Here is a 24,517-nt window from a genome sequence, read left to right on the forward strand (position 1 = left end):
CAAACTGTGGAGCATTGATAGTATTCAAATAACAGAGCCCAATGCATTAACTGGAATGTAAAAGACTGAAAGAAAACAACCAGAAAAGTAGTACGTAATCCATTCTGTTTCTGTTAAATGAAATGTGCATCTGCAAATCCAACAGTGAGATACCCAAGACTGTGATCCTTTGACCATTTTTGTGAATGTGTAAGGCAATTTCAGTGCCTGAAACCTCCTGATACATGCACAAATAGGAGGGGAGTAATGACTCCATACACTGTGGAGTCATTAAAAAAAATAATAATAAAAAAAAAAAATTAAAAATATGGGAAAAACAAGAGCCAGCATTGAGATTTAGGTAGAGAACTCTGAACATGCAAGGAATGACAAGTCCTTAAAACACGAAGGAGGAATAGCTTCTATTATCATGGGATAGTGGTAACATCATTCTTTCTGGCTGTGATCCCTCTGATGTATTGTGATATCACCATATCTAACTTTAGATATCGGTGACATACATCTGAGAGGCTAAATCTTCATTTTTTGTGCAGTCAATAAAGTAAAGGAGTCACTTGTAAGATGTATTCATCTAACCTATTCAAAAGTAGGATATATGTTGTACCCTGAGAGTTTCTATTTCTCTCCACTTATTATCAAGGGAGTTGAGACACTTTGCTCAGATGAAGTCATCCACATACTGGCTGACATCCCCATTCAAAAAAAAAAGAGAGAGAGGGAAAGAGAAAGGGAGAGAGAAAGAAATGGAGAAAGGAAGAGAGAAAGAGAGAGGTATCAAAGATGCAGAGCGCAAGCAACTAAGCTAAATGGAAAAGGTGTAGCATCAGAAGGGTGACTAACCTTTATTATTTAAGTGCTATGTAAAGAAGAAAGAGAATCATCAGGAACTGAAAACAACAGTAACTAACATAATAGAAAATGATAGGCCAGTGTTTGAAATGCTTGTGGGGAAAGTACACACAGGTTTACATTGAAACATAATTCAGAACAGAACAAAGTGATGAACAGATCTAACTGCCAAAGGCAGAGTGGAAAACACTTTTAATAACTTATCGCTAAGCCTGTGGAAAGCAAGAAAGGAGAGATATAAATGTGCACAGAACACTAAAGCTAAAACACGACAGGAAGGGAAACTTCCTCAGCTTTCTACACAAAGCTAATTTTTTTGGATCCATACAGCTGTGCTACATATTCAGTTAAGAATATCCCATTTCCTTTTTTATATATAGATCATTTGCTTGCTGTTGCTATTCAAGATTTTAAAATCTTTAAAAAATCTTATGTTTTCGTTGTTCCAGCTATTCCAGATATTGTTGCAAGACAAACCACAGAATCTCAGAAATGCTGGTTGGAACAGACCTATAGAGGTCATTTAACCCAACCTCCCACTCACCACGTGGCCAACTGGAGCCTTTTGGTATGGTCGACACATAAGAAGGAAGGGATGCCATCTAGAGGGACTTTGATAGGCTTGACAGGTGGACCTGTGCAGATCTCATGATGTTTAACATGGCCAAGGGGAGAAAGCATTGAAAGCAGCCCTGAGGAGGAGGATTTGGTGGTGTTGGTTTATGAGAAGCCCAACATGAACCAGCAACATGTGCTTGCAGCCCAGAAAACCAACCAAGGCCTGGGTAGCATCAAAAGAAACATGACCAACAGGTCGAGGGTGGTGATTCTGCCGCTCTACTCTGCTCCTGTGAGACCCCACCCAGAGTATGGCATCCACCTCTGGGATCCTCAACATAAGAAGGACTTGTTGAAGCAAGATCAGGGGAGGGCCACAAAGATGATCAGAGGAATATAGCACCTCCCCAATAAAGAAAGACTGAGAGAGTTGGGGTTGTTCAGACTGGAGAAGAGAAGGTTCCAGGGCAGCCTTTCAATAACTAAAAGGGGCCTACAAGATAGCAGGGACATTTTACAGAGGAATGGAAAAAATGGGACAAGGTGTATTGGTTCCAAACTGAAAGAGAGTTGGTTTAGATTAGATATTAGGAAGAAATTATTTCCTATGAGGATGGTGAGGCACTGGAAGAGGTTGGAAAACACTTTTTTTAAAGAGCAGTTGCGGATGCCCTATCCCTGGGAGTGTTGCCAACTTGGCATTCACATTTACCCCTAGATCCCTTCAATAGGGCTATTTCTCAGGTAATTGCTTTCTATACTGCAAGTAGCTTTTCATTCCTAGGTGCTCATGGAACTTCATGAGGTTCCTGTTGATTAAGTCCTCAAGTTAATCCAGGTTTGCTATGATAAGCCTTTGGACCAAAGTTCAAATTCCTAAGGACAGCCATTTCCCTTAACTTTGTGCTATGTAAAAAGTTTGTTCTGTGTCACCATCGAGGTCACAGAAGAACACTGTGAGCCCCAGTACTCACACCCTAGCGTGTTGGGGGCCCTCTCTTCAGCAGCTGCCTACTGGGCACCTAGCCACTGATCACTGTCCTTTGAGCCTGACAGCCCAGACAATTTTCTACCCACACAGTAGTCAGATTAGGCAGCCGGGGTCTCCTCAGCTATCAAATGAGAAAACTGTGGGAGACGGTGTCAAAAACCTTACCAAAGTCAAGGTATATTACCTCCATGGCTCTTTTCTCATCTGCAGAGCCAGTCATTTTGTCGGAGAGGCAATCAGTTTGTTCAAGCATGATTTGCCCTTGAATGCCTGCCGTGAACACTTGCAGCGCCTGAATGCAGCTGGCCTCACAGTCTTTTAATTTTAACACCTGCAAACTGACAATCTCAGTCCTGCAAGGCTGTTGAGCCCCAAACTGATGTTGAAATGACACAGTCAACACCTGCTGCACTTCAGGACATCCTATATTTGTTTGGGTTTTTTTTTCCAGAGCACTGTTTCTAGGGAGGGCAATAGACTCTGTAAGATCATACTTGTAATTAACAAGCAGCAATAGAAATACTAAACTCCTAAATACCCTCACATCTCATTTTTTGTGTGTGTCTTTTTATTTCCAAAATTAAGGTTTAAAACTAAATAAAACTAGTTTGAAACTACTGAGTAATACGGACAGTATTTTCAGAGTAATTCGGATATTCTAAATATTAATTCTGAGACATCTGATTAAAAACATTTCTTACTGCAATCTTCTGTGAGTAAATGATTACATCTATTCATGTTTACAAGAATATACAGCAATACAGAATACACATCTGTCTGAGACAGGTTTCCAGGTAACATAAAGGTATATTCACAGTAATTACTCTTGGTATTTTTGTCAATACCATCATCTCTATTAAGATATTCCTCATGAAGCATTTTCAAATACCAGGTTTTATTGTTTCCATTTAAAATAGCCTGTTTTGAAATCAGGGTAGGGCTATCTTATAAGACAGGCATTTCTGTTTTTCAGAGGCAAAGACAAACAGATCAGTTACTGAATGGTAAAGGTTGAAGCATAAATCAATCACTTCACTAATAACCCATCTTCAAGGAACAGCTGTATAAGGAATAGAAGAACATTTAGGTTGGTATTCTCTGCACAGATATTTCAAGAGAAAAGATTCAAGATGACATCATGATTCCCATCAGTCCTCTGAGAACAGAGCTTTAAGACGCTGGATAGCTCAGAGCTAAGTGCTGTAACAGGCAGGGACCAGGCCAGCCAGCAAACTATCTACATGTATTTTATGCTGTCAGTTGAAGGAATGGATTTAAGTGTATTTGCATTATCTGCAAACAAATTTCCTCTTGCCTTCATCTGTTGAAGACATAGAATACATGTCTTTTTCCAGGCTTCTTTTTGTTTATATCTATTCTTCCTAAATATTTCTGACCATGAGACTATACTAGATACACCTGTGCTTTCGTCTATGGACTCACTTGTGCTCCTGAGGGGATGCAATGGTTAGTTTTTCTTTTTCTACATCCTGGGTATGCAGTCACAACTATTTATGTTACATTAAGGAAACAATGAATGTAATAATTAATTCTCTCAAATTGTCCTTAGCATTCAAAACCCATTATTTAGCAACAGCTGACACTTTTTAGTACCTGTGATATCAGAACACATTCCTAGAGGACAAATAAAATGGCATAGCTGAAGAGGAGGGAGAAAGAATAAAAGCCAGAATTTGCTCTTTACGAAGTACGTTTGTGGTTAAGCAATACCCTCCTACTTCGAAAGTTAAGAGCAAAGCTGGATCTTGGAAATCATGCACGTGCAGAAGATACCAGCACAAAATCTCTCTCCAGCCTAAGAGGCAGCTCTGTCTTGCCTTTCTGAAGAACAGATAGTCTTAAGAGGATTAAAAATTACGTACCACTGTTGTTCATTGTTGTTAGATATGACAGTGATTTTCCAGTTCCGTACAGAAATATGGTAAATATAAAACATCTGGCAACTGAAGCAACATTTCTAAAAGAGAAACTGTATTTGAAGTCCTTACCTACAGAACCTGTACTCAGGAGGTTCTGCTTAACAGCTAAAAAGTGCTGCAAAATATGCCAGACTTTAATATTCATAATTTATAGCTAGTTCACTACAGAATGATTTCTTTGTGCCTTGGACAGAATTTGCTGGCTAAAAGCAAAATCCAGCCAGTCCTGGTGAAATAATATATTTATTTTTTCAGTTTGGAGAAAGTTTGAGAAAATCAAGTAGTCTTTCACTGTTTTAGAGATATACTAGGTAGCTTAATAACCAGTGAGATGCAGAAAATAGAGTGGTCAATGCAGTAATGGTACTCATGGAAACAATTTTGATGTTAGACAACCTTAAAAGTTTTCATGAACGCTGAATCTAAGAAGGCCAGAAGACTATTGCAATTTGGTAACAGATCTGAAGAATAAGGCTTGCTTTATTTGATAAATAACTGGGGTTCAATGATCCACTTCAGCTGTGGGAAGCTGTCATGAAGTTGGAAAGCAGAAATTTGATATGAGAGAACTGTTGTTTTAAAAGATCAATGATGAGAGAAGGTTATGGTAGAATTTCAGCAGTCTAATTAGTGATGTTAGTAGTATATCCCAAAAAGCATAGTTAAAGAATAGGTGTTTTTTTTGCTAATGAATCATCTAATAATTACCCGGAAGAAGGAGTAAACAGCACATTAATTAAATTTGTAGATTATTTCAAAATGGGAGGTGCTACAACATCTTACATAAGAGGCAAGACAAAAAGCCTGTAATGACTGAAAATAAAAATTGGCAGTCACTAGCGAAATAGGATCTATTTAGAAAAATGCAAGAGAATGCATTTAAGACTAATAAGAAAAAATTTAACAGGAATACCTGGGGGAAAATGACACGAGGGTAGTAAATATAATGTGAACGTGTAACACAGTGTTTCAGCATGGAAAAAATAATAATTTAATTTCACAGAGTAAAGGATGTTGTACATGAGAAATCTCTTCTATGGCAACATGGTGCATTCACTGAATATTGTGTATAGGTCTGGACATTTCTACAGCAAAAATCTGAACGGAAAGGAATTTACTAAAAAGTAACAAGAAGCAGATATGAGAGAAAATAAAACTTAACGAGAGAAAATAAAAAGATTGTTTGCTTACAGTAAAAGCTAGGATCAATGAAAATCAAGAAAAATCAAGAAAATCAAAGAGTGAGGTTATATATAATATAAGCCTGAGCAAAAGCAGATGAGAAGCAGCTCTTGTTCCATTTGCAATTTTTTCACTACAAAATTGTGTGACCTCAGGCAAGTCAGATTGCCTTTAGGTGCCTCAATTTCTTCATTACCTCTATAATTATGTGAATATTATAAGAATATCTTTTCTGATTTCACAGAGAAGTTGCAAGAATTTAATTAATTAATCTGGATTTAAAAATATAAAGAGTAGAATGAAAATACATAGGGTAAAAAACAAAATATGTCTGAGATTCCTACACATATGAAAGAACTGTCAAGATCCAGATAAGTTAAACTGCTTGAAAGTTAGCATCCCTGTGGTTCAAAGATTTAGGGATACGTGATTTACATTCTCATTTAACACCTATGATTTCCATCTCTCATTCTAGGACAATGATCTTTTGCATATTCATCCCCTGTGAATAATTTGTATGAAGTCTTTCTATGTGACTAGAGAGAATTATGTATTTGGTTAAAACATGACAGTGTAGCACAACTCTGCAAAATCTGACTAAAAATTTTCTTTTCAGAAAAGCATCTTGAGTATAATTTCAGAAAGGTGTGAAGCAGACTCAGAGTTGAAAGCATTGTTCAGAGAAAGAATATGCAATTCATAATTGTCATTTTGAGAGTGGATGGCGTGGGGGATAACAATTTTCAGACCATGTTAATTTAGCTACTAAAGTCTAATTGCTAAATCCGCTTTCAACCTTTCTTCATATCTTACCTAAGAAAAAAGAGATGAGAGCATTAACAGGAAATCCTGACAATCCATAGCCATGTTCTATGTTCAATAGTTAAAATATTACATTACACCAGCATAAAAATAGTTCTGTTTCTTCATTATCTGTGTGACTAATCTCAGAAGCATGCCTTTACAAGGAATGTGGCCTTGGAAGTGCTCTACTCTTTAGACATTTCTAAACCAATCCCCAAATTCCTTCCCAAATGGCACTCAACTCTTTGGAAACAAAACCAGACTACTTTCTTTCCTCTAGTCAAACAAACCAGGATCATTATGGTAAACTTTGAGCTGCCCTGGTTTACTTGATACTTAAGTTGGCAAACACAGAGAAATAAGACTAATTTGAAAGATAACTTCCCTCCAAGAAGGAACAGCATAGTAACGTATAGCATAACAGATATAACAAGTATAACAAATAACACTACAGTCTTATTAGAAAACGTGGGCTATTTCCATTGTAAAGCACTGTACATCTAGATAAAAGCTAGATCTATTTCCTGAAGACACTCCAGGTCAGTGCCCCAGCACTATGTAAATGTGATACCCCATTAACTCACACATGTTTTGCAAACAGAAGCTGAGAAGAAACCTTTTAGCTGTTGCAGAACTTGCTGCACTTGTTCGTAGATGGTCTATTAGTGAATTTGATAGTGTGGTGTTTCACTGGGTAGTCTAAAGTCTTTTAAACAGACTAAGTGGTACGGCATTGGTGGGAGCAGTCTGGTCCTTTCCTAGGATCTTGAAAACTGCATTAGTACTTTGAGGTTTTTATGTCACAGCTGAACATAAGTAGACAGCCAAGCACCTACTTATTGACTTCCTCCTTCTCAAAATTTCCACCTCCTAATTTTATTACTCCCTTGACAGTATTTTGTTCTTATCTCCAAGAGTTACTTGCCATACTACATGGACAGACCACTAAACTTTCACCTCTCTCTTTTTATCCTTTCCTCCCCTTTCTTTTAGCTGAAGAAATCACAGCACATTTTTTTCTGATTTAACAAGGTAAACCAGTTTACTTGGTTTAAAGTTGACTGATGGTGTGCACAACCATCATACTAAGGTGGCCTCGTGGTTGATCCTACAATCCTTGAACAATAGGAGTTTAACTATAATCAGTCTAAATATGTTTGTCATAGTAATGAAGGAAATTTCGAGTGAGAAGGATATGCCAGTCTGAGTAGCAAAAGGAAATTTTAAAAAAGAAGGAAAGAACCCATACCTAGGAATATTGAGATCCTGTACACAAGTTTTAGGCAAGGAACACTAGGGTAATTCATTCAAACAAGAGTAACATCAGGCAGTATCTCGCGAAATTTTGTAGGCAGAAATAGTTTTAATTTTTTCCTTTTTCATTGGCAAATGAAATTTTAATATTTTGATCTAAAAATGTACCTGTTACAAAGATGTCTTTTTTTGCCCTTTTATCTGTGCAGCCTTCATCCATCGGAATGTATGCCTAATAATGATACACCTAAAATGACAGATAGGTATTTATCTCCTTATGTAAAATGAACAGCACTGCACAAACTCACAAGCAATATTATCATGAGTCCTAGTTTGAGACCTGCCAATAGAATATCCAGGTATACTTTGTTTTGCACAACTACAGGAGTGCATTAGGGATGCAGAAATCATCCCTGTAAATGATCACTGGGTCTGTACTTTTTGCCCCTAATACTGTATTTGTTTTTATTCCAGAGATTATATAAAAAGCTTTTCACATCATTGCTATTCCAAAGTTAAATATGGATTATATCTTTCCTGCCTATGCTTAAAGTAGTAAAAATAAATAAATACAATACAGATTATCAATAAGGGCATTGCCAGTCTGCATAGTAACACATTTTCTATTTAGGGAATTTGTAAAAAGTAGCAATAGAGATGTAAATTAAGGTGATTAAGACATTTAGACGTTTTAGTCAAACCAGGAAACTGCTATTGTCTTTATGCTGTGCTAAGATTGTTACCTTTCAAGCTGTGCATTTGAAGGCCTAATTACAGATACTCCATGCATTCTGAAGTCTCTTCTGAGTTGAAGAAGAAAAGCAGGTGCCAAGAGGAGGGCAGATTTATGTCTTAGATAATATTCCATAAGAACAAAAACTTCCTGCTGGTAAACAATCCTTGAGTAGCCACCTTCTCCTGCTCATACCTTTAGATAATTTACCAGATCCTGTAACTTTTGACAAATAACTCCATAGGCTGCAACGGCAATAAAGCCCTGTGGATTGCCCAGTGAGAGACCTTTGCTGATGTGGCCTTCCTCGGGCCATCACATTTCAATGTTTACCCATTCCTTCATGGGACTAAGACCACCATAAAAGTATAGTCAGTTCTCATCTGTCCTTTTCTCACCTCTAAGACTTCTTTCCTCTCCTGCATTCCCCCTCTTCCATGCACTTCTTTAGTAATAGAAAAACAAAATAATTTCCTCCTAGACATATCACTACAACAGTGATAATGTTTTAGCAAGTAACTTACTGATGCTTCAGTAGAAAAACAGATCACGCTAGAGAAACACATCTCTCAGCAACGTAGCTACATAAATCACGAGCATAGGTGAAGGTGATGGAAAGGAGCTTTATTTGAAAAGGATTTTTTTTATAAATGGTGGGTACATCATTACTTTGGCTTGCTGCTTTTTATTTTAGGCATTAGCTGAAAATGCAATTGATCCCCATGCAAAGTCCTGGCATTAAGCCTGCACATATTTAGATCCGGCACAGACTTATCCTTGGGCTAAGAATGGAATAAGGATTTTTCTAGTTTTATGTAGTCACGGATTGCCATGCATATGAAAGAAAGCAGTTCAAAAAGCCAGTCATGTAAAGGAAGAGAATGTAAGAATGTAAGATGCCAAATAAATCCAAATAAATTGCTATGCTTTTAGGGTTTGCTGTGAACAGTTAAGCAAGATATTACCCTGGAAAGTATAGTATTGTCTCTCTGGCTCTGTTGTTATAACTGGTCAATTATTACTTTGAACAAACACTAATAAGTTTTTCCTTTTCAAGAACTATGTAAAATTCAAAAAAAATGGAATTCAGGTATACTCAGATTGCTGAGACCAGCAGTACTTTCCTTCCATAAGGAGCATTGTTGAAGGGCCATTTGTAAATATATTCCTATTTCTCCTTCACTTTCCAGAACTTCTCTTATTTTTATCATATTTTGTTTTAGCATAAAAAGAAGTTCTTGTACAAGGTCATGTGGACCTAAGAAGGCAGGGACTGATACTATTATCCCATCTATATGGAGATTGCATGACACTAAAACTGCAAAAAATATTAAAGATGTGCTCATATTTATACAAGGAGTGAAATGCTATAAAATTTTGTGGGTAGAAAAGTCTGTTGTAGGGTAATTTCCAGTCTAAGCTGTATAAATTCTTAATTTAAATTTCCTTAATGATCACTGGATATTTAACTTCTAATTTTTATTTAACAGAAAACCTGTCATGTAGGAATCCCTATGCTGCAAGACATTTTATTTTATCCCTCTCTTTAATTATGTCACCATAAAACTTGCTTGACAAGCTAGTCTCTGACAGTGGACTGCTAAGTCCTTTGAAATGCCGCTGTTCCCGTTTATCACACTGGTAAAACAAGAATGTAAAGAAAACTCCAAGAATTATTGGATTCTGGGTTAATGTGGCAAAACTGGACCAAGGAGGATGTGGCAATGTAGTAAACCTCACTGAAAATGAAAGTTTCACTGGTTCAAGTTTCTGGCTAATACAAACAAACAAATAAACAAACAAATCTCCTTCCTTATTGATATACAATTAGATGAGAATGGCTGAGCCTCTATACCTTTACTTAGACTTAAAATTCAATGCGTGAATAAACAAATCATAACGTTTAGAAGCTGAATATCGATATGCTTACAAGTTCACAGTGGTCTTTTAAAATATCTTATCATGTATGTTTTGGTATGAACACAGTACGCCGAATCTTAAATGTAGGCTACATGTAGGAAAAGGATGGTTCTGGGCACTGAACTAAAAAGCAGACTAATATCACAGCTGTAGCTCTTCACTAGCTGTAGCTCACTAGGTAGTAGATCCCAGCTAGCTGGGTTTAGGTAGAGTCAAAAAATGATCCTGAGATATCTGAGACTCTAGGATCCATTCCTCATAACCTAGAAGCATCTTCATGGCCAGTACTGAAACTTCATTAGGCACTTCAGAAGGTTCTCCCTGCAAGTTATTTAATGAGAGATTAAATTATGTTATTTACTTGTAGGAGTGCCAGGAAAGTTATGGAGATATATACAACAGTAGATACTGAAAAAAACCACTACTTTCCTGGGAGTGTTTCAGATTTACTTGTAAAGCTGATCAAGTGTTAACGGCAGCAACTTGTAAAAAAAATGCTGTGCTGATGTTTTTCACAAATTCATAGAACTTCACTGTGCCATAAAATACACTATTGGAAAAGATTTTATAATTTTTTCTCCTCATTTTTAAATGCAACATGTTGGGGTTTTCAGCTGAAAATAACCTTTACATTCATTTGAAATCTTCAAAAATGCTTGAATTTACCGAAATTCAAAACTAAACCTGTGTGGTATTTTTCTGACATGAAATACATATTTCAAATTCAAATCTTGCTTCTTGCTTTGTGTGATGATTGAAACAAGGTGTTTTCTTCAAATAATTGTTTCCAGCTTTTGAAAATTAAACAATCCAAATTGTATATATTTGCTTAGTTTTAAGAGTTAATTGCTTTAAGTAAACAGTAATTTTCCCAGTTGGTATTCCTTCACATGTATTCATTTCTTATTATGTTTAAAAAGCTTGTTGTATTTTTTCCCTCTAGAGATTTTACATGCTCCAAAAACTAACTTACATCACAAAGAAATCACCTCATCTTCCACCTACCAAACTTTGATTCAACTTTTATACAGCAAGCTCGTATATACTGATGCCTTCCTTAAGCTGCACACCCCTGTGAAAATGCTTCAATGTCAAAAGAAGGGAAAAGGAGATAACAACAGAATTGATTTCCTCAGCACAGTTTTAGCACCTGTGTAGACCAGTTGCTCTTGTCAGAGTAAAAATTGCTTCTCATATATTGTACCCACTCACTGATGTTAGTATTCAACAACTACCTGCTGTTCTCTTTTCCCAGTCATGATCTTGCTGAGACATCATTGACTGAAAATGTCCTACATTTCTGAAATGAGCTGTTTTCACCTCCTTCCTGCTTTACATATGTCTAATGTTTTCACTAGAAGTATAGCTCTTCAAGAGCAAGAACAGCCTTTTAGCTGTGAGTTGATGAATTTCCTAACCGGGAAATAGTGAATGGCTTCTAGATGCTCCCATGATAACACAAAAAAGTATCAGTTCACAGTAAATAATTTCACTTAAGAATGTCAAATTAAGAACTTGCCATATATTAAAAACATATATTTCAGGCCTTAAGCTTTAGTTTTCTTTTTATTAAAATTTAGTTTACAGATAGCTCACGACAGTTATTTTTGGTCCTCTCTTTCCCTCTCCTGGTCCCCACTCCCCCTTTTCCATCTCATCTCCTGCTCTACACATTGCCCTTGCGATATCACTGCTGTTAATGATAGGCAACTGACCTGAGCATTGCTGAAACACTCAGTGGACATTTTAGTCCTATATCATTCTGAAAGCATAAAGTATTCAAAGCATAAAGGTTACAACTAGAAGAAAATAAAAGACTTTATTTCTTATAAAGCTTGGGAACTAATATATATACAGATATATTCATGGCTAGGCTTCGCGAACAAAGACTTAGGAAGGCTCTATCCACATTTGTTACAAGCACGCTGCTGGCTTATGAGGCCAATACAAGATAGACATATCTGATTGCAAAAGGCACAGCAGAAAGACTTCTTATAAACAACACTTAAATGTCCAAGAACAAGAAATACTGCAGTATAAGTAATCTGGTGGTTTATGTCTTGGTTATCTGTATTTATTTTGCTTGTAGCAGTCCGATCAGTAGCAACTGCACTCTTTACAGTGGTGTCACATCTAACATCAGCTTGGTGGTGATTATGGTGTTACACTAACCAGCCTGTCTGCACGGCATTTGCCAACCCTCATCAGCACTGAGTTGGGCTGCCCACACGGAGACCTGCTTTCTCCCAGCACCACACAGACAACTAGACAAATTGTACTCTGGCACTCTAGGCAACATATGTTTATTTTTACCTCCCAGCTGTTGGTATAGAATGAGAGATAATGTAAAGCAAGTGAGGAAGACTTGAGGAATAATATGTCTGTAAGACATCTTTTATATCTTCTTCCTGAATATCTGGTAGCTCTGATCTATTCACACAATTTTCATAATTGCCACTGAGCATAGCAAAAGTGGACCTTCATATGCCTACTTTTAAGCTATCTCTAAAAGTATTCTTACGGCACACAGGCATATAGGCATACAGTTCCCTTCTGTCCCTACAGGATCTATCCTACTGCTGAAAATGACAGTCCTATGACATTTCTCCCAGAAAAAGAGCCATTTCCATCTTTTTTCTGGTAAACTACATAGCAGAGGTAAAAGGAAAAAAAAGGAAACTTTAATTTAAGCTCTAAAAAGTCATTTAGATTAGCAGAGGAAGAGGAACAGAGAGTCATTAAATCATTTTTCAGTATCACAGGAACCTTTCCATGATATACTAAGTTTCCTTTTAATTTCCCAGTTGCTTGGACACACAGGCAAAAGAATTAGGGAAAGAAGGTCAGCAAAAAGATAACAATGCCTGTGTATTACAGTCAAGAGATTAATCTAAAGAACAGTATTTCTGCATTTAATGAGGGTTGAGGACAACAAATGAGAAATTATAAGGGTACAGTTCCTATTATCCAAGTACTGACAATATGTATGAATACCCTTGTTTCAAAGCTTGGGTTTTATAAACAGTCCCTATTTTTGATTCTCACGCATAGTTTTGTCCTTGCAGTGTGATGGGTAAGCATCTACTATCAGAGTAAGAATCATTTGTGGACAAGAGAGCCTCTGACAAATGACTGCAAGAAGACAACAGTATTATCGACTTAAGGTTGAGTCTATTGTTAATTCTATTCTTGTCCATATGCATATGAAGCATCTTTAATCGCAGGGGTTTTAGTATTTGTAAATCCGTAATTTTACTTATGGGTTGATATTTTTAAGGCTTAGACATTAATTTCAGAAAACTATTTCCATCAAAAAATATTAAAAACATACACTGTTCAAAGCTTCACGGAAGATTAAATGCCATTTGAATTCAACAGCATAGCATTTTTTTCAATCAGCATAAGATAATGACTGACCTCTACAGTGCTTACCTGCCTCAATATTTCAAATGTCCTTTCCCCCACAAAATACTACAGAAAAGAAAAAGAGAGGATGACATCTGCAAAAGAGCCAAAGCAAGCACAAAGGAGAGTCTCAAAAGTGTTTTAGATGTCTCACACCTTATTCTTATTCTGTTCCTTGGACTGGAATTTATCTGAATAAATGTATATATAAGTCCAAAGTATAGGCATCTATGTCTGGACTAAATATCCTCTCTAATCAGTAGAGAGAAATAAATACTCCAGGGAAAGATTTTTCCTGACCTATTTGAGGTGTAAACTTTACACTAGCATGACTTGCACCTTTCATTCCCTGTTTACTACTGAGGGAATGTACAGGAATAATTCGTACAGTGGACGTCTTGTCTTCAGCAAGGCAAATTCTGCTTTCTGCTGAACAGAAAAACGTTGGATCCCTGCCTTCTCAAAGCCTGTTTGGATTTGGCTATATTATTTGGACAACATGCTTTCTAACAAGATCCATTTGAGAGTGGGTGATGTCTGCCTGTTCCAACACAGGGTAGCAGCTTGTTCTTTGCTTTGCAGCTTCATAAACTTGATGCAGCAGGTTAGAAAATTACATGCTCTGCCGACCAGCTGCACTTAGCAAATGAAACTGAGGAAGCGCAGAGAGCACAACCCATCCAAATACACAAAGCACATTTCTAACTGCAGGGAGTGTGCAGAAGACACTGGTTCCCAGAGCACTGCATTTCAGTACTGGACCTGACCAGGTTAGAGGAAATTGCACTCGTGGCTGGAAACTTCTTATTACTAGGCAAATCCTTCCTTTCCCAAGTTTTGTAGGCTTGACACGTCTCCTCTTTTGTTTAATTAAAAAAAACATTGCTCTACTGTAGTTAACAAATTTTGACATACTATGTGAAACTGATAAACAGTAATCGCAGGGCAAATCTTAAAGAATTAGACCCTAAAATTGTTTGCAGGCAATAAAGGTTTCTCTTAGGCTATTATCACTTCTGATAGGATTTTAATGAGGTGTAGAATAATTTATTTTCAAATTAGTGTTTCCTGTCAAATATAAGGTATGGCATCTCTTACCAAAAATCTCTAATGCTTAGAAACCTGTGCCAGAGGTCCAACGAGGCTTGTAAGTGGTTACATGCTACAAGTCAGCAGATGTTGGATTTTTTTTAAGGTAAGTTATGTAGTATGTTAAACAAGTAGATGAATTACATGGAAACTGTTGGCCTGTTAGCACTGTGACAGCCCAGAAGTTGTGGAGTTTTAAAAATCCACCTGTCCTGCAATGAATTTTGCATTTCATGTAAAACACGTTACAAAGCAACACTGAACTCTTGTAAAAAAAAAAAAAAAAAAAAAAAGGAAAAAAGAAAGAAAAAAAGAAAAAATCAAAACAAAACAAAAAACCCCAAGCCACCACTATTTTGTCCAGAACTAAACTACAAAATATCTGCTATCCCAGTTTTGGTATGGTGTAGCCCATGCACCATCTCAGGCATGGCAGCACTAGAACAATATGAGTATATAACTATTTGACTTTCCCACACTCCGAAGAACCTTCCTATTTCCCAAACTGTTTTGTGGCAGACTTTTCTGGCTTTCTCCTTCCAAAAACCAACCAAACAAGCCAAAAATCTTCATGTGGAAACCATCCCTTTCACATTCAATGCATGAAAAGCAAAGCATGAAAAAAATACACTGCTGGAAGTCCATCCTTCACCTGATGAAGTGACCTTCTGTGCTGCTGTATTTCCCCTCTTCTGCAGAAATCCATGGAGGTCATTGTGACTCTGGGCATGAGCTGGGACGCAAGGTAGGCTGTCAGGCTGGGCAGCAAGAGTGGGAGGGAGATGGAGCAGAGGGCAGAAGACTTGTATTGGCCATGCAACCGAACCTCAGTGTATTCCAATTTCTAGCATCTCCCTTATTTCACTTTCCACACATAATAGTTCATCTCATTGAAGAGTTGTTACTTTGTTGGAAAGCAACTTCACAAAACATATTTTTGTCAGCTCCGGTATGAAGGAAAGATTCAAATCCACTATTTTTCTCCAAATTCTCTCATCAATTGTTCAAGAAAAGGGAATATGGGGTGTCTGGGATGATAGCTATTCTTGCAGGCATGGTTTTGGGGGATTATCTTTGAAAACTTCTTTGCTGCTGTGTAATTTACACTGCTACTGCTGGTAATGACTGTAAGAAATATGAGCAGCACTAATGAGTATGGATCACTGTTCTCCTAGAATGTAAAAAAAAAGGAGCATGGGGAGCGATGACCCTGTATGACAGATCAATCAGGTTGCAGATTGGTTCTTAGGCTATCCAGGTTATTTTCCTTAGAAGGCGTCATGTCTCACACATTTTGCTGAAGGCTATCCTTATCCATTCAAGTTCATGACAGCTATTCTTAGACATTAGTTCGTTTTTAACACCATTGCCAAGACTGGAATTGTAATTTTTAATGACAATGAAGAGACAATGTCTCTTTTATCAGGTTCAGATCTATTTAGCTTAAATTAAAATTCTTTGCTATATTTTTCCTATAGTTATTCAAAGGATTAGTGAGAAAATGTCATTGAACAGCTACTTGTCTCCTCATTAACATTCATGACAAAACCTTCCGGCCGGAGCTGGTTTCGGCTGCTGATGGAGCAATACCTAAAAGAAATTGGCTTGTATGTGAAACAGCTGCTCAGCAATGTCAGTATGCAGGGGGATTGGTGATAATAAGATGATACTATTACAGCTGCACTGGGAGCATAGTATATTTTAAGCTGCTTTGAGGTATACAGTTGAGGTCCAAGAATTGGAGCATGATTATTTGTCTAGTGCTAGGAACAGGAAACAACTGATTGTTACATGTCTGCTTATACAGGTTAGTCCTACACAAAGCCTTGAGGTTAAAGAAAAATCTGTATCTGCTGGAATTCTTCATTTCCTGTGTGTTTTCTGTCTGCTGGAAAAGCTTTTTGTTTCTTTTCCTAGTGTTTGGAAAGGTTTGTGTGTCCTTTTGCTGAAACAGGTGTTGTCTTCTTTGCTAGGAACATTGAGCACCTGCTATTTCAAAGGAACTTTTCTCAGTTCAGCGATTTATTTATTTGGCAAGATTCTTAAGAGAAGATTCTCTGGATCCTCATGCACCCATTAGTGAAATTCCAGATACTGATTTTGTTTGAAAAGACCATCCGGTATGTCAGTGCAATGACAAATATGTAGATGTGGGCAATACAGTTGTAAACATCTGCACATAAAGCTGAGCCAAGAAACAACTGGCAGCTAGCATTATATGTTGTATGCTAATGCACGCCTCTTGTCTATAACATGGAAACCGAATGAAAAATAACATTGTCAGACCTTTGGCTCTGAGAAATCTTTGAACCTCACATACTATGAGGAATAAAACAGGAAAAAATGAATGTAGAAGAATGGAGTAGTTAAAAGTCCCAACATACTGACCACCTCTTAGAAATGTGGAGGACAAATGAATAAGATATGAAAGCTTATAAAGGGCTTTAAAATGTAAGAATTGATTGCCAGTTAAAAGAAAGATTTAACAAGTTCTGATCATAGTTAGTTCCAAAAAGCCTAGTAATTTTTAAAGTTCTCTGTTACAAATTTCATATTTACCTTCTATTGCTTTTAGTGATTACAGAAATTTAGTTCTTGTAAAGACTTGGAAGTACTGTACTTGAGGTAAAATGAAATACGAAACTGACATAGAAATTATGTAAGACCATTGACAGCAGACTGAGGGAGGTGAATCTTTCTCTCAGCTCAGCATGATAAGGCTACACATGGAGAGATGGGTCCAGGTCTGCACTCCCCAGTACAAGAGAGATATGTGCACACTGGCTACAAGCTCAGCAAAGGGCAATAAGGTGATGAGAGGACTGGATCACCTCTCATAGGAGCAGAGAGAGCTGGGACTGTTGACTAGAATACCTCCATCACATCTCAGCCATGATCTGTGATTCTGTATAATGATGTTTGTCTTACCAGAGGGCTAAAGAGACAATGTTCAAGTTAAAGCAGATTGAATTTACTTTAAGATTAGATCACGAATCTGGGACAAAATGCTGAAAAGGAAAACAGATCTCAAATTGTCTCTCAAAATGAAAATCATAACATCATTCCATCTATGCCTAAGTGTACGGTTGTGGGGAAGAAAGCAAATAAAATTGTCGGCAGAGGGGCTCGAGACAAACTGCGATGACCAATGTGATCAGCAAAATGTCTGTCTTTATTTACAAAGATGCCCCTTAAATACTGTTACTATACCCCAGCGCATGATTTCTTCTTCTACAGTATTGGTTACATGAAAGTATTCACAATGTAAACATGCCCTGTTGACCACTTCTAATTGGATTATAGCAGGTGTCCATACAAAATGAGGACACATGTTTACCTCTTGGGACTCCACCTTAATCTTGGCATAGATCCTTCTTTGTCTCAGCTTTAGAGCCTGAAGCCATGTTAACTATGCAGCATTTTTTACTGTTTGTACCCAGTTATGCCAAGGCAAGGCTCTCAAAAATGCAGAAGAAATTGCTCACTCAATCTTTGCTCTCCCAACATAAAATAAGAAAGGCAAGGCCTATGAAGGTCAGATCAAAATTCAACGAAGAATTGAATTCATGTACTCCTAAGAATACTTATGTTTCAAAACTTAACATTACCCTAAGAATGCCCAGTACAGCAAAAAAAAAAAAAAAAAAAAAAGTGAAGGTCTACAAGATATCCCTTTGATGTCCCTTTCAAGAGTTTTCAAAATTATATAAATGTCTGAATGAACAAAGAGCTTGGCAGCAACTCTAGTTTAAATTAACTCCTTACAGGAGCAAAGCTAATATCTATCGCAACATTCCTTAGATGTTCATATATTCATTTATTGCTTACATGCGCTGCTCTTGATAAACACCGGTACTTTACAAAACTTCCATAAAATCATCACAATTGGCTTTATCTGTTTTGTTATTTGTGGTATACTAGCATTAAATGGAAGAATCATGTATCAGAATTCCCTTGTGCAATCAAAGTACCAAATTAAAAAGCAACAACAAAAAAGGATGATTCTTGAACAGTTAAAACACTGGCCTTATCTAACAATCTTAATATTACTTCATACTGAAAAGCAGTATCCTATTTTAAACTGCAACAAATTTAGCTGATTTTACACTGAAAGACAGCCTATTAGGTGAATACATTTTTACATTAATGTATTTGCCTCTCTAGAAAGACTAAGTAATTTTTCATATAAGTGATCAAATTTTGAATAGTTTTAGAATAGCATTAAAATACTGAAAGCATACACTAAGTTCAAATGCTCTCTGATAAGATGTCACATTCCAAATTCCCTTTAAAACATCAGCCATAAGACAGAAGAAAACACTCAGTCTTTTATTCCATTTATTTATCTGTGGAGCAGATCCATAAGAATCCCAGAGCGGAGTACTTAAAAACTATCAGTAAGTTTCAGCTATACCTTACCATCAGTACTAAGATACAGAATTTCAGTTATTGAAAATGCCATAATGCCCTTAAGATCATTGCAACATAAAAAGGCCTGAAGTTGCCAAAGAACTAGTAAGGTGACATCTGAGCTCTGTGGTCAATGAGCCCAAAATTTTGAGTATACTGCATGGCTCACTGAACACCAGCAATCATCCTGGTTTCCTTCTATAAAAAAAAAAAAGAGCCTTGTACAGGCCCTAGATGGTTTGAGATATCTGTTCTGCTTGCACACTCATCTTGTAAGATCACACATGACTTCTGGATTTATTTTGTTTATAGATCCTTTGAAGATAAGTAAAATTTTGAAAATCCACTGCACAAAAAGTTCCAAATTCACATTTAAAAGGAAAGTCATCATAATGCAGAACAGTGCACAGTCATTCACACCTTCCAAGGACACTCACTAAATTATATTAGCATCTGATCTGCAGCTGTGGATTTTTCTCCAACTCAGCCCCATATTATAAATTTTCCATTCCCTTCTTTTTTAATTCCTTTTCCCTTCTGTGTCATATTGAGAAAATCAATATTAGAAAAAAAATCTTTAATTGGATATGATACAGAATTACCCCAAGGAGTTAGAGACATCTTCACTTTTTTCTGAATGCAACCTTACAGTTTCGAATTAAGCTTACATTTTCGGAGATAACCTTTCCACCATTCTCCTACATGTGTGTATATGACCCATTACCTGGGGTTAGCCAGCTTTACTCCACCTATTTTCAGGCTTTCCACCTACACAAAGCTCTGCAATCCTCTTTGCAATGCTGATTTACCCCTCATAATGCCAGACTCTTTTCAACTTACACATATGCAGAAGTGCTTAGGGTGATACTTTTAACACAAACGCAGATTTCATATTTAGATAAAACCATGACTTAAAAATATGGACACAACCACAAACACTGATTAATCTTCAGTATTAAAGACAAGCACTTAAAAAATTGTGACCCCATAACCTTGATCTTACAAAGCTCTTATAAAGGATGATTGCAAGCAAATAAAGCCCCCAAACTTTTTTTTTCAGTTCTTTCTAGGTAGAAAAGATGTGTTTGATGCTGCTTAAGTACTTCGTATGATAATCCCTCTCAAGCGCAACTGAGGCCTTTGTGTTTGGAAGCCAGAAGCCCTTTTAGAGACTCTGTACTTCACAAGAAAATCATGCAGGAAAAAACCACAGCCTTAAGGCTATAAAAAGGCAAACTACACAAATAGTTCTCTGCAATAACAAAAATCATGGGAGATCCACAGTTCATCTTGCAACAGTGAACATGATTACAAACCTAAATTTTGCATTTGAAACTAGGAGACAAAAATTATAAACGTCTCTATGCATATCTAATCTCTTTTTTCAACATTAGCCAAGCCTGCAGGCGCTTAATAGTCTGATTCTTGATGTCATTGTAATTAAAGGCAATACTCACAAGGCTGATAAGCATACCAGCTGTACGTTAACCCTTATCTTAGCCAAACTGAAAACTGCAAATGTGATATCTAATGGTAAAGAAAAGAACACTGGAATTTATTATGGATACCTGACTCTTAAATCCCATAAGCATGAAATAAGTAAATTATATCCAGCCTACCGTCAAACTTCTTGTGCCGGGATACAAAAGTGGTGCGTACGAAGTGACTTGTCTCCTCCACTAAGTTTTCAAACTCCAGTTTGCTCTGTTGGCTTAACTTGTCCTCCATTTCTGAGGTGCAGCATGTATATTCCTGAGGGCAGATTCTCAAATGTTCCCCTGGAATCACAAGAAAAAAGGAATTGGAAATATTTGAATACAGACAGAAATGTGCCAGAACCAAATACAAATGATGGCTCTCCAGTTTGGGTGGATTACCCAAAGAGCTCTTTAAGGCTTGACTTCTTGACAGAGAACACTTTGAATCTGTATCAACAACTTTTCTATAGTTGGGTATTCCTCACATGGGAGGGGAGACACACTTTGCAGAGTTGTTTTGATACTTTAAGAGGTACAACTATCTCACATCAAAGTGTTTTCTCACTCTGAAGAAGCCTTCCTTATTTACAGAAATACACTTAAGATTTGAAAAACAGTTGCTTGCTGTCTGTCTGTATTCAAAATGCCTGGAGAAATACCTAGTGAGATGACCTGTTACAAGTCATTGGAACTGTCAAAACTTGAAAAACAGAAATCATGCATTTGCTGTCAAAACCTGAAAAACAGAAATTATGCATTTCTGTAGACAGGTCCCACTTGCCCTAGTGCACGGAAACATTCTCCCCTTCTCACCTTCCTTCCCTTCTGCTTAAGTGTATTTTAAAGACTGTTTTTGGATGCCACATGTTTTCTTGGGCAGTATTTCTTGTCAGACTGAGCAAATGCTCTGCTGAATAAGAGAAAGCAATGAAGAGTTTAATTAATGCTTATGTTATACAGAAATGTAATGTAAAAGGTAATGAAAGCCTCTTATTTAATTCAATAGATTTATCTCTTGAAGCACTGTGCCAGTTCTTCTGACAATATTGCTTTCTTCAGTACAATTTGCAAGTGGAAACCAATTCTTCAGCTCATGAAATTAAAATGGTCTGTTATTACATGAAATGTGAATTTCCAATTGACACTGTACTAAGGGTGTCAGAAACATTTAGCTCAGTTTGTACAAAGGCAGGAATTTCTACCATTCCCTCTTGAGAAATAAAAAGAATGATCTACCTCTATGATTAAAGTAACTTGTAAGGCAATGAAAACATTTAGCTTTCTGTACACTGAATCCTGATTAAAAATCCCTCTGCAAATCTCTTAAAGGTGCAAATAAAATGATATACAAAGCCCGAGGGTTAAATAAATACTAGGGACCTGATTCTCATTTATATGGAGACTCCTTTCTACCACTGCTGAGCCATAAAGAAGACTTAAATGCAATTTATACCTACTTTAAGGCTGCTTTTCACCATTCTTATTATGTAGTGAGGAGAATCAGGCTCTAAGTTTAATGCTTCCCAGGAGTATAATACATTTAGCTGCCGCATCATTTTGAAGGCAGCATCACAAAGAGGTTTGCATATGCTTAGAATAAACATTGTCCTGAGTTTGCCCTCAGCTTATCCCAATTTATGTTTCAGTTCTTGAATGAAGACTTTTAATTTGAAATTCAGTCATTCCTCAACCCTGATGCATCCCCATTTTGTTTTTTTTTCTTCAAGAGTTCATCATAATATACGAACTATAATGCCATGAGATTTCTTTTAGCAATCTCAAGATTTTTTAAAAGCTCAGGAAGGATCATTACACATCTTCAGGAAGGATCATTAATTATTATCAGTTACTGTTCAGCAGTACTAGCTACAAGACTTAGTTATGTCCAAAAGCATAATGATAAAAATCACTGTATAAACCTGGAAAAAAATGATGCCCCATCACCATCAAAATATTGTAAGGATTGTTTCCCATGCCTATTACACCTTCCCAACACAATCAAATAATTTTTTTCCATCCTCAAAATCACACATCTAAGCAAAAAACAAGACACACAGGGCCTGGTGAGCTAGCTGCTGTCAAACATAAAAGATAGTGGCAAACTAATGTTTGCCTTACCCTCTACATCTGTCACATTAAACTGAAACTATTCAACAGGTAAAGGAGGTACCATAATAAGAAACAACAAAGGTTATTTTAGTAACAGTAATGTTGTGAGGTTTTTATTAGATGTCAGAAAGACAAGTAAAGCTGAAATACTGTGTCATTAGAAGCAGTACTGCATGCTTGATTAAATTAAAAAGAAAACAAAAACCCATCCATAATGTGTGCAACCCCCTTCCTTGATAAATCCAGGGGTTTTTGTTTATTTTAAACACCTACTATCCCAGTTCCAGCCACAGTCGTAGTTTATGCTTTCATTATGGTTATTATGATTATGTCCTCTAGTGCCATTGCAACCAAGGAATTTTATAAAGCTCAGTTTTCTTTCCTCTGCTCATGTCAAGTTCTTATTCTTTTCTCTCTGGCTCTGTTTGTTTTTTCATGACTGCCAGACTATAAACTGAACTAACGGTAATCATCAAGGCACTGTGCTTAGTAAGTAACAGTTATGAGTCTAAATTTTTTAAGACACTATGTTGTGCTGAATACTATGACAAATTAAATCCTATTAAACAGTTATTTTTGCAGCAATATTAATTTTTCTTTTACTTATTTATTTGCAGTCTTACTTTTGCTTTACTACAAAAATTACTTCTCACTTTGGCTGCTACAAACTCATTCAGATTCCTACTGCACTTCTTTTTTATACGTGTATTTTCATTAAGTTTCTTCTTTTTAATTTACTGTTTATTCATTCATTCATGAGGTTCTTGAATGCCTAAATCTGAAACTCACATTTATCAGAAATGCTCACATCTTCTACATTACCTCATTGCCTTTTTCTCCCAACAATGTCTTCCTAAATCATCTAAGCTAGCCACCCACCATCATCACAAAAACTTTGCTGAACTTTAATGAATTTTTTTTTAAACCACAATTCTAGTTCTTCTCCTCTCCCCAACCATATACTCACTCCCTGCATTTTTGTAGAATGAAATAATAATGGAAATACTGTGCTACTCCTAATATTCTGCTTCAAGATTTTTGCCTTCTTCTCTTTCCTGAACTAGAGATTCAGGTCAGATTACAGATAAAGCAAAAGAAAAAGCAAAATTATCTTCCATTGCTTCATGCCAAGAGGTTCAGTATACTTTGCAAAGATGAAGATTTTAGAAATTTTGTCTCATAAGCCCTGGCATGTTTATACCAAGCATGACTGGCTGTAGTCTCCATAGGTTCACAACTTAGACAAAAGCTCATGTGCTTTCCAAGGAATGGCAAATGGAAACTTTCTGACAAAGTAATTTCTGTATGCCTAATCTTATTTGCTTTTTAAAAGCATGATTTCCATTTTTTACTCATTCTTACCAAACCTCCAAATCATGTTAGAATCACCAGATCATTAGTTCACTCCTTGTAAAAAAAAAAAAAAAAATGGAAACAATTTTCTGAAAACAGAAGTAGGGAGTTGGCGGGGGGGGAGGTTGTTGGTTTCTTTGTTAGTTTGTTTTTTTAATTAAGGGGTGAGTGCTTTATTTTGGATTTTTTTTTTCTTCTTTTATGCAAATCTGTGTCCTAACAGACTGTTTGGATTGGAAATAGCTCTGCAGGCTATATTTGATTGTGCTTCCTCTGATTTCTTGAATTGGATCATTTACCGTTTGCATTTTATAATACATTGTTCTATTACCATAGAAGGAGTTTAATCACTAATTTGTGTATTTACACACCTCAAGTATTTTGCAGGCTGAAAATGTGCTCATAACTAATGTACCAATTCTTGCCCTGGGAAACTCCATAT

At 36.6% G+C, this 24,517-nt stretch overlaps 1 protein-coding gene across 1 annotated transcript in view; it reads right to left on the bottom strand.

The window, feature by feature from the left end:
• GPC6 (glypican 6) overlaps nt 1-24,517 on the bottom strand; it is a 539,625-nt gene that overhangs the window by 512,821 nt on the left and 2,287 nt on the right. The window contains exon 2 of the mRNA XM_027645576.1: nt 20,755-20,913. Within this exon, the coding sequence (XP_027501377.1) occupies nt 20,755-20,863 (109 nt within the window). The 5' untranslated portion in view covers nt 20,864-20,913. The remainder of the gene's footprint in view (nt 1-20,754; nt 20,914-24,517) is intronic.

Source organism: Corapipo altera, unplaced genomic scaffold (genome assembly GCF_003945725.1).
Source record: "Corapipo altera isolate COAL_440 unplaced genomic scaffold, ASM394572v1 0, whole genome shotgun sequence".
In the NCBI taxonomy this organism is placed as follows: Eukaryota; Metazoa; Chordata; class Aves; order Passeriformes; family Pipridae; genus Corapipo; species Corapipo altera.